Below are 12,117 nucleotides of genomic sequence, written 5' to 3'. Positions count from 1 at the left end.
GCTGCCATCTATGGGGTCGCACAGAGTCGGACACAACTGAAGCGACTTAGCATGCATGCATGCATTGGAGAAGGAAATGGCAACACACTCCAGCATTCTTGCCTGGAGAATCCCAGGGACAGAGGAGCCTGGTGGGCTGCTATCTATGGGGTCGCACAGAGTCAGACATGACTGAAGCGACAGCAGCAGCAGCAACCAGTGCTCTTGTTTGTAAGTGAAAATAATAACACTAGTCATTCCTGCATAGAATTAAATGAGTCTATCCATGTAAAGCACTTAGAATAATGCCTGGCACATAGTAAACACTAGATAAACTTAGTGATTATCATGTGGGAAATACAGACTAAAGATGCTGGTAGTGCTACCAGTAGGCTCACTACTACACTACACAATAAACAAATGTGTATGTGGGTTCATGTGCATATACACACATGTCTTGTATTAAGTCCTCATCTAATTTTCCATTCTATCTCCATTCTACCTGATTCATCTGCTATTCTTCATCAATGCTGAAAATAACATCATTAAGAGTCTGGGCCCTAATATAACACAGTGATTCTAGGGAGAGTATAAAAACTTTTCTCAAAATCTGCTTGCTTAAAGATGCCACCATAAGCTCATAAAAATGGAAACTGATTGTTGAATCGTCACTTACCCCATGAAAGATAGAATCTAGTTCACTATTTTACACTTCAGAGCCATAATGTAAATTCTGCAAACTGAAGATTCTCTACGCAAATGATAAAAGTCACAGTCAGCGTTGATTTAAATACTAGTTAGAAATCTTTTAAAGACTTGATACACTGGTAGAAAACATGAGGTTACTAAAGAGATGTGTGTGTGCGCTTAGCCGCTTCAGTCATGTCTGACTCTTTGTGACTCTTTGGGCTCCACTGTGGCCAGGGTCCTCTGTCCATGGATTCTCCAGGCAAGAATACCAGTGTGGGTAATTTTCCCTTCTCCAGGGGATCTTCCCGATTCAGGGATCGAACGTGTCACGTCTATCTGCGTTGGCAGGTGGGCTCTTCACGACTAGCACTACCTGGTTGAGCATAATTAACAATACAGTGTTTGTTCCGTGTCATATGCAGGCTCTTCACGACTAGCACTACCTGGTTGAGCATAATTAACAATACAATGTTTGTTCCGTGTCATATGCAGGCTCTTCACGACTAGCACTACCTGGTTGAGCATAATTAACAATACAATGTTTGTTCCATGTCATATGCAGACGTCTGCATGCAGACTGATTGTATTTTTCTTGAGTAAAGTGACTCTGTGGCATTTTGTAATTTGTGAGAATGCAAATAATATTTTCTTGCTCTCCTGCAATAGAACGCCACTGTGCCACCTTTCAGAAGCCCAAAGGTGTTACCGTGTCACCTCCCAACTGTGGCAGGCATCCAGCCAAACCTGGGACGATCTGTCAGCTAACTTGCCGCCAAGGATTCGTTTTATCGGGGGCCAGAGAAGAAGTGAGGTGTACCACGTCTGGAAAATGGAGTGCCAAAGTTCAGATGGCCGCTTGTAAAGGTAGGTCCCCACATGGGTCAAGTTGAAAACCAAATTCTATATAATGACGTGTTAGTGCAGTGTCGGACTGTCCTTCTTTGCAACTTTTGCTGCATACCTGTGGTAAAAGGGTAGATGTCACCCCGATACATGCTGTGAACATTTTGGCTTTGGGATGGTGAGTTTACGAAAATCCAGTACCACGTGCCAGGCAATGATAGAAAAAAATAGAAAACTAGGGATGATATTAGGGCCAGAAGTCAGGTAAGTTTTCCAATGGGAACCGAAAATCTTTGAAGCATTTTTAACTCCTATTAAGCAAGTGAGATTAATTTTTTATTTTTGAAAAAGGCAAGTCATCAGCACTCTAAAACCTGCATCTCAGTACATTCACAAGAGCACATTGCCAGCTTCCTTACAGCAAGAGCAGACTGCTGTGAAAAAGGAGGTATGGAGAGCAAGAAAACGTTCTTAGAAGTAAAAATATAAATCTCTCTAAGAGAAGGACAAGACAGTGGAGTGAAGGTTGTTGAAAACAGTGATTTGAAGAAGCAAATTGAGAATTCGTTCTGAAAGGAGAACTGCTAAACAAGGAACTTGAGTATCCCAGTGGATCAAGTTCAAAAGATAAAAGTTGAGAGAGATATACCCAGGAGAAATTGAGAAACACCAGTGCCCTTTAATAAGGAGCTCCAGAAGCATAGAGAGGAAAAGGGATGGAGGGGAAGAATTTTCCTACCAGTAGAAGAAAGTTTCCCTGAGCTACAGAAAGGCTTGAACTTTTAGATTGAAAATAACCTCTGACCTTGTTGATTATCTATTTTATATACAGTAGTTATATCTGTTAATCTCAAGCTTCTAATTTGTCCCTCCCCGACCCCCAACAGTACAGTCCTACTGTATAGCTCAGAGAACTACATCCAATATCTTATAGTCACCTGTAATGGAAAAGAATCTGAAAAAGAATGTATGTATGTATCACTGAATCACTTTGCAGTGTACCCTAAACTAGAACAACATTGTAGATCAACTATACCTCAATAAAAAATGAAAAGTACCATTATCAGAGGAAAAGAGTTTGTTGATCCATATGTACATAAACACGAATGATGTGAGTTGAAAAGCCTCTGAGTGTTGGGCAGGCATACTTTCACTACTTTGTGAAATTTTTAAGATCCAAAGTGAAAGCGAAGTCGCTCAGTCATGTCCGTCTCTTTGTGACCCCATGGACTGTATAGCCTACCAGGCTTCTCCATCCATGGAATTTTCCAGGCAAGAGTACTGGAGTGGGTTGCCATTTCCTTCTCCAGGGCATCTTCCTGACCCAGCGATCGAACCCGTGTCTCCTGCGTTGCAGGCAGACGCTTTACTGTCTGAGCCACTAGCAGGGCCAAAGGTAAGGAGAAGAATCTGAAGTTTCCAGAGAGAAAAGAGGAACTTCACAAAGGAAACAAGATTCAGACTCACACTGCGCTTTTCCTTTGCACCTCTAAATGCCAGAAGGAAATGTAGCAGTGTACCAGGAATACAGAGGGAGAGTGCGTATAAACCTGAAATTCCAAGTTCATTCACGCTATTATTCAAGTCCAAAGGAAAAATTAAATGCTTCTTTAGATTTTAAGAGTCCATATGCTCACGCACCATTGTGGGGGGAAGTTGCCTACATAGTAGCCCCTCTGAGAAAGGGAAAATATAAATTGAATAAAGCTTTTAAGAAACAAGAAAATGAGACACAGATTAATCCGGATATACTCAGCTGCAAGTTGCAGAAGATTTAATTTAATATAACTGAAGAGGATTTATTATATCATAAGAACTTAGCTCTACAGTGACTGTTGTATGTGGAATGTTACCACATCTAATGCAGTATCTGTACTGCAAAGTTTCACACGGCAAGAAATATCTTTGACTTTAATTTGTTGTTTGCTTTGACAGTACGTTTTAGCCTACTAATTAATTCTACTTGACAGTCTGTTTTCAAGTGCAGTCCCTTCCGACCACACTCAGCATTCATTTTTTTCGGTTTATTTCATTTCAAAAGTATTTATCAAGTTCATATTATATCCAGGTACTATATAATACAATGAAATAAGAAATCATGGCATTCAAAGAACTTCAGTTATTTGGGGGGAGGAAATTCAGTTTAAAAATGGCAAGGTGCATTATGGCTAGGAAGGACAGAGGGCAATCAAAACTTGTGCAGTGAGCACCTAAAATGGACCAGTGGGTCAGAAAAGCTTCCTGAGGAGCTTGTGTCTAAGCTGAGAATTACAGGACAAGTAGAGGTAATCTGCCTCAAGGAAGAAGAGAGCATTGATTCAGACAAATAAAAGAGCATGAACAAAGGCCCAGGTATAAGAAGGATCATGGTGCTCTTGCGGGACATCTGATGTGGAGACTGAGTTCTGATTGGGGATCTCTAAGTGATGAGGCTAAGAGAGAAGCAGGTACCAGTTGAGGAAGAACTTCGGAAGCCATGCTGAAGTACATTAGAAATCCTCTATGATTAGATAAGGATTAAAAATATTTCTTACCTGTCTCTTGTGGCCTTCCTTGATGGCTCAGATGGCAAAGAACCTGCCTGTCAATGCAGGAAACGTGGGTCGATCCCTGGGTAAGAAAGATCTCCTGGAGAAGGAAATGTCAATCCACTCCATTATTCATGCCTGGGAAATCCCATGGAGAGAAGCCTGCCAGGCTACAGTCCATGGAGTCACAAAAGAGTCAAACGACTCGGCTGCTGAGCACGCATGCCCCCGTCTCTTAAATGACTTAGTAATTATATCACTGCATCAGTATGTTAACTGCTATGTGAATTTTCTGAATTAGACGTGGAAGCTCCTCAGATCATTTGTCCTGCAGACATAGAGGCTGAGACCCAAGAACAGCAAGACTCCGCTAATATCACTTGGCAAATCCCAACAGCTAAAGACAACTCTGGGGAAAAGGTAAGGTTTGAACAAATATTTGTGTCCTTTTTCAAATGGACTCTAAATACACTATAAATATGTGTGCTATTGAAAACTTTCCAATACTCTAATGATTGTACTGTCTCTAGCTGTACTCTACTCATAAATGCAAATGTCCCATCTGATAACAGAATAATCAGCCTTGAATTTTTCATTAGAAATCTCAGATGAAAATCTCTAGAAACAGAAACTTTTCATTCCATGGATTTTTTTGTGTTATGTATCCTCTAAGATTACTTGGCTAAAAATTCTTGGCCCTTTACTATGCTCTGAAGATCTTTTAAAAAAAAGAAAGATGGGGAATCAATCTTAGTTCCTGTTTATAAACATATCTTTTAAAATATGATCCTGAAATGATAGTCTAAAGAAGATAACAGTGTTTCTTACTCTGCTTTCAAAAACCAGCATTATTCAAAACACAGTGTTTTAGTATTTGCATACAAGAGCTTGAGATAATTATCCATCAGATATTAGAAAAGGAATTAGGAATTTAACACCCTCTTCAGTCTGTACTTTTAGTATTCACATACATGAACATGCTCTTAAACAGTATAGAGTTTTTCACACCTGTATGTAAACATGTATGTAAGTAGTGCCATTCAAGGGCACAACAAGAAATACAATATGTTCTGATAATTGTGTTGAATATACTTAACAGTAAAGATAACTTTTTATAGTGTATCATTTAATATAACTATCCTCTGTATCTGTATTACATCTCTAGAACTTATTTTATAAGTGGAAGTTGGTAGCTTTTGTCCACTTTCTCTCATTTTGACCACCCCCAGACCCATCTTCTGGCAACCACCATACTGTTCTCTGTATCTGTGGTTCTTTTTTTTTTCCCTCCACTTGTAAGAGAGATCATATGGTATTTATCTTTAGATAACCAAACACAACTTCTAAGCCTGATTTAAATGTGATTTCTAGACTTCTAGGACTTTCTGTTCTGCAGGTGACATGTGCATTGCGGGCTGCCTCACGTGTTTCCCACTTCCCATTAAGAGGCCTGTGAAAATGTGCATGATCATCGTCAACATGGCCATTGTCATCAAACACTAAGAAGAGTGCAGGGACATACTTTAGGATCCATGAGAATTTAGACTAAATGAAGTACTTGTGTGTTGAACTATTTTTTAAAAATACGATTTTTTTTCCTTTTACTATATATATTTTATTGAAGTATAGTTGATTTACAATGTTTCAAGTGTACAGTAAGGTGATTCAGTCATACATATACACATATATTACTTTTCAGATTATTTTCCATTATGGGTTATTACAAGATATTGACTATAGTTCCCTGGTCTTTTTTTTTCTTTGTATATATATTTTTTTTAATTTTTATTTTTACTTTACTTTAAAATAGTGTATTGGTTTTGCCATACATTGACATGAATCTGCCACGGGTGTACATGAGTTCCCAAACATGAACCCCCCTCCCACCTCCCACCCCATATCATCTCTCTGGATCATCCCCGTGCACCAGCCCCAAGCATCCTGTATCCTGCATCGAAATTGTAATTTAAAAATATTTCTCAATAGATAAACAGCAAACTAGAGAAAAATGCTTTGAATTTCTCAAATGTTAGAATGTTTATTACATATTAATGTAAGTTTATCTTTATCACATAATTTTCAAATGGACTAAGAGTGCAAGCATATGATTCAAAGAGAGGACACATCTGTCTCATGCAGCCATGTGAGAACGTAGTCTTACCATAAGACAGTAAGAAATTGGAAATTAAAGCGATGGCCTGATGCCATATTTTTCATTTGTCAAAAAGTAATGATATTTAACATAGATCAGAGAACTCTGAATGGGAATTTTGATACTGGTCCTATCAAATACTAACAGTGGGGATGCAAATTTTTACCATAATCTGGGAAATAAATTTTGTATTACCTATGAGTAAAATTTTAATGCATTTGAGGCTAATCTATTCCTGGAAAGAACAGAAGGACATAATAAAAATATTTTTTTAATGTCTGTGCAAAAACCATTTTTCCTAGTGCTACTTATAGCAGTCAAGTTTGGGACCAGTTTAAATGTCCTTGAATAGATTTTTCTATTTAAAAAAGCACCGTATACTTATTTCCTAAGTTATAAAGATATTTAATAGTCATAAGTTCTGAAAACTATGTAAGAGCATAAAAAATGTTCTAAGATATTATGTTTAATAAATAAGGAACAACATTTCATATCTATCCGAACTCTATAAACTGCCTAGGTAGAATAGCCTAGAAAGGAATACACCAAAGGCTATGCCTGATTTTTTTTTCCTTTTTACTATATGTAAAACATTGTGTCATTTTTAACTTCACTTTGCTAATAATATATTATAAACCAAAAAGTAATAAAAGTACTATTAGTGTTAACTCTAACTTTCCAAATATTTGGAAATTTCTTTCCAAAAGGTATCAATCCACGTTCATCCAGCTTTTAGCCCACCTTATCTTTTCCCAATTGGAGATGTTGCTGTCACATACACGGCAACTGACCCATCCAGCAACCAAGCCAGCTGCACCTTCCATATCAAGGTTATTGGTAAGTCTTCAGATTACTTGGGTAAGTTTGTGAAAATAATCCAGAACCCCCAAAAGCTTTGGCTCTTTTTTATCTTCAGCAACTTCCTTTTTTTCCACTGATTCTTCCTTCTGTCATTGAAGCAGCTTCCTCTTTGAAACCTATGTACCGTTTAACTATCACTATATCTCTGATTCCTTTCTATTGGAACCTTTTGAAAATTCCCCAGTGGTTGCCATATCTTTTGGCTTAACTGCCATTTATTCTTAAAGTCGCTCAATTCTGGCATCTGTCTCCTCTACTCATAGAAATCAAGGTCACCAGGTAATCTCTAGAGTTAATCCTACTGCACACTTTTGTCCTTATTTTATATAATGTTTCCATAGATTTTACATTATTGACAATGTTCTCTTTATCAAAACTGCCTCCTTTCCTATCTTTTCGGACACCAGTCTTTCTTGTTTCTTTCTCCCATTATTCTAATCTTTTTTCCTCCTTGATTGCTTTTTTAGGTTTCTCTTCCTTAGACCAACTCTCAAATGTGGATCATCCCCAGGATTCCAGCCTTGACCCTCTTTCTTTCTCTCTAGTTTTCCTGGTAATTTTGCTAACTGATAACTCCTGAATTTCTGTCTCCAGCTCAGATTTCTCTTCTGAATTTCAAGTTTATATAAAACTGCCTACTGAACTTTCCCATGTGAATGCCCCACAAGCATTTCAAATTCACTGAAACTTAAGATATTTGTTAGCTCAGAAAACATAGTGAAGACCTAGTTACCAGGCAAGAAATCTGGAAGTCATTCTTGACTCCTCTCCCTCTGTGTCCAACTTCCAGTAAGTTATCAGGTTCTACTGGTTTCATCTACTGAATATCTCTGAAATCTGTCCCCATTTCTCCATCCTCACACCCCGCTGCTATAGATCAGTCCTTCTTTTTAATTTCATTTTCTTGACCTGGTTTACTTCATCATCTCCTAACTGGTGTTTGTACTTTCACTCAATTCAGTAGATATTCGGTAGATACCAGATGGTACTCGGAAATGGCAACCCACTCCAGTACTCTTGCCTGGAAAATCCCATTGATGGAGGAGCCTGGTAGGCTACAGTCCATGGGGTTGCAAAGAGTCGGGCACGACTGAGCGACTTCACTTTCACTTGCACTCTCCAGGCAAGAATACTGAAGTGGGTAGCCATTCCATTCCCCAGAGGATCTTCCCGACCCAGGGATCAAACTCAAGTCTCTTGCATTGCAGGCAGATTCTTTACCATTTGAATCACCAGGGAAGCCCAGATAGATAGCCACCAATAAGACTTAATATGTGGGGAATATATGAATGAGCTGGTCTGCTGTAGTGCTCAAAAGTACAGACTGTGAACATAAACCGCCTGAGTCCAGAGCCATCTCTCCTACTTAAGATAGAGTGACTGGCCACTTCTTTGTGCTTATTTCTTCATCCAGAAATAGAATTAATAAATGTATTACCTCATAGGGTTATTGTGAGGTTTTTAATTAGTTAAGATATACAAACTACTTGAAGTAGCGCCTGACACATTCAGTTCAGTTCAGTTCATTCACTCAAGTCGTGTCCGACTCTTTGCGACCCCGTGAACTGCAGCACGCCAGGCCTTCCTGTCCATCACCAAGTCCCGGAGTTCACCCAAACTCATGTCCATTGAGTCAGTCATGCCATCCAGCCATCTCATCCTCTGTCGTCCCCTTCTCCTTCTGCCCTCAATCCCTCCCAGCATCAGGGTCTTTTCCAGTGAGTCAACTCTTTGCATCAGGTGGCCAAAGTATTGGAGTTTCGGCTTCAACATCAGTCCTTCCAATGAACACCCAGGACTGATCTCCTTTAGGGTGGACTAGTTGGACCTCCTTGCAGTCCAAGGGACTCTCAAGAGTCTTCTCCAACACCACAGTTCAAAAGCATCAATTTCTTCGGCACTCAGCTTTCTTTATAGTCCAACTCTCACATCCATACATGACTACTGGAAAAACCATAGCCTTGACTAGATGGACCTATGTTGACAAAGTGATGTCTCTGCTTTTTAATATGCTGTCTAGGTTGGTCATAACTTTCCTTCCAAGGAGTAAGCATCTTTTAATTTCATGGCTGCAGTCACCATCTGCAGTGATTTTGGAGCCCCCCAAAATATAGTCAGCCACTGTTTCCACTGTTTCCCCATCCATTTCCCATGAAGTGATGGGACCAGATGCCATGATCTTCAGTTTCTGAATGTTGAGCTTTAAGCCAACTTTTTCACTCTCCTCTTTCACTTTCATCAAGAGGCTCTTTAGTTCTTCTTCACTTTCTGCTGTGAGGGTGGTGTCATCTGCATATCTGAGGTTATTGATATTTCTCCCAGCAATCTTGATTCTAGCTTGTGCTTCTTCCTGCCCAGCATTTCTCATGATGTACTCTGCATATAAGTTAAATAAGCAGGGTGACAATATACAGCCTTGATGTACTCCTTTTCCTATTTGGAACCAGTCTGTTGTTCCATGTCCAGTTCTAACTGTTGCCTCCTGACCTGCGTTAAATTCTATGTAAATATACTAACATTTTGCTCTTTTGGTTTCATATATATTTTTAGTGTTTATTTTAAAATTCAGTACATTGAATTCATTTTAAGAATTTTACATAACCTCTTGAAATAACTAATAACTGGCTTCTTACCCTAGAAATAATAAGTTTTGGTGAAAATAAATAAACTGACTTATATAAAAATCTATGTTTATGTCCTAGTGATTAGTTGTTTTTAATTGCTTTTTGAATGTTTTAAACATAAACATCACCAGTCACATGAAAAATATGTTGGATTTATTTTTATGGTGCTATGATTTTAAACATGGACATGTGAGTCAAGAGTTTGCCACGTTTTCATTTTTCACAATGAAGAGTCAGCATGGTGAAATGTAAAAAGTGTACTCGAGTGTCTAGCTAGATACTAGCTGAATTTTCCAGTTCTGAAAGAGAGCAAGGAAGTGGCAGGGAGGAGGGAACAGAAGAAGGGGAGGTAAAGAGACCGGGAAGGCAGGGGGAGAGGGAGACCGAAAATATTCCAAAGCCTACATTTTCTTGTTTTCCTCAGATGACAGAGTGTTGGTGTCTTAATGATAAATGAGAGGGAGTAGGAATGCTTTTGCTTAACATTCCACAGAATGCTGTCTCATGTGCTTTGAATGGACTTTCTTTTTCTGGAGATGCTGCGTCTGCTGGGACCTCCAGCTATTTGACAGTCAGTGGCCTCTGCGAACTGCTCTCTCTCATCCCCCAACTTCAATTTTTAAGTGTTTGGCTAAAATCAGATAACTTTAGAAAATCTTGGAACTATTTCATTTGCACTTTCTTTGGGGAGCGTAGTAAATACTGTTAGATTTATAAATTTAACTATGTGTTGGCTTGATTCCGAATTCTCAAAGTGCACTGGCCTCCTACAAGCATTCCTTCATTCTTTTCTTTATGCAACAACTTTTCCTGAGCAACTGTTATGGGCCAGGTGCTGTGCTAGGCCATGGAGACTTGTGAGCCAAAGAGGCTCCATCGCTGGTTGACAGAGTTCACAGCCTAAGAAAGCAGTAAATCAAAGATCCTACACTAAGGAAATGCAGATACCAGGAAAAGAGAAAAACTGAATATTTATTCACAAGACTTAGCTTCAAACAGAAATCTGTATAGTCTTATAGGTACACCTCATTTCATTTCAGGATATGTGTTTTCATATACATGGATAGTATATCATCTTGGTCTTGATGCCTGTGACTGTAATTTACCAGCTTACTGACCTCAGGCAAGTCTCGTAAATTTGCCTGCTTTGAGATTCTTTACCTATATAATAAGAAAAATACTGTTCATCCAGTCTCCGTCAAAGACGCTTTATTACAGATAGAATAGCATTTCATATGTGTAAAAATCAATAGTTATGTGAAAATGTCCTCCTTTACTACTTCTTGATTGTGCTTTACTGACCTCCTCAAATTCCACCGCATTCCATCAGAGTGTGAAACCTGGCTCACCCGCACCCCCTCAAACCCTTCCTTCAATGTAGGTTACAGTGCCCAGCAACTGTTCTTTCGTTTCTGCCGTGGCTTTCACCCCTCCCCATTGCAGCCCCGTATTCCCGTGTCCACACCCTGTTCTTTGTCTTTACCTGGAATTTATCAACCGAGGCATCTTAGACCCCAGAGTCCCACCTCTGGACATAACCTCCTGGCCTTCCAGCAATATCACAGCCTCACTTTTTTCTGACAGAGGTTCGTCTAATCAAAACTATGGTTTTTCCAGTAGTCATATACAGATGTAAGAGTTGGACCATAAAAAGACTGAGCGCAGAAGAATTGATGCTTTCAAACTGTGGTCCTGGAGAAGACTCGTGAGAGTCCCTGGACACCAAGGAGATCAAACCAGTCCATCCTAAAGGAAATCAGCCCTGAATATTCATTGGAAGGATTGATGCTGAAGCTGAAGCTCTAATTACTTTGGCCACCTGATGCAAAGAGTTGACTCAGGGGAAAAGAGCCTGATGCTGGGAAAGATTGAGAGCAGCAGTGTAACAGAGGATGAGATGGTTGGATGGCACCACTGACTCAATGGACATGAGTCTGAGCAAACTTTGGGAGATAGTGAACAGCAGGGAAGCCTGATATGCTATAGCCCATGGGGTCGCAAAGAGTCAGACGTGACGAGAAGCTTAACAATGACAATGACACTTAAATGTCTTACATATTCTGCAGCATGACTCGATCTCTGCCCGTTGGTCTTCCATGTAGCATCTGTCAGCCCTTCAGTTAAGAGGAGGATCGTTCAGGAGATCCCTGTGAAAGCACTGCTTTGGTCATTTCATGCCTTCTGATTATCCAGGAATGTTTTCTTCATTTCTGGGTGGATCAGCTCAACTGCCACTGGCAAAACTCACAAATTAAATGCTCACCACATCCCGAATTTACCATTTATACTGCTGTGTTCATGGTGGTTTTAGCAAACTGGTATTTCTTCAACAAGTAGAGTGAAGCATAGCAAGAATCAGCTTTTTCTTGTGATGTTGAGATCAGGGATGAAACATGCATATGTGCCCAGTCGTGTGGAACTGTTTGCGACCCCAAGGACT

The 12,117-nt window shown here is 39.5% G+C and overlaps 1 protein-coding gene across 1 annotated transcript in view; it reads left to right on the top strand.

Moving 5' to 3' along the window:
* Positions 1-12,117, top strand: part of SVEP1 (sushi, von Willebrand factor type A, EGF and pentraxin domain containing 1) — a 210,261-nt gene that overhangs the window by 95,366 nt on the left and 102,778 nt on the right. Inside the window, 3 exon segments of the mRNA XM_013966263.2 lie at positions 1,336-1,533; positions 4,342-4,460; positions 6,900-7,029. Coding sequence (XP_013821717.2) covers positions 1,336-1,533; positions 4,342-4,460; positions 6,900-7,029 — 447 coding nt within the window.

The sequence above is a fragment of the Capra hircus genome, chromosome 8 (assembly GCF_001704415.2).
Source record: "Capra hircus breed San Clemente chromosome 8, ASM170441v1, whole genome shotgun sequence".
Lineage (NCBI taxonomy): Eukaryota > Metazoa > Chordata > Mammalia > Artiodactyla > Bovidae > Capra > Capra hircus.
The sequence above is the reverse complement of the archived record's forward strand: the minus strand, read 5'-3'. Positions and strand labels throughout refer to the sequence as shown.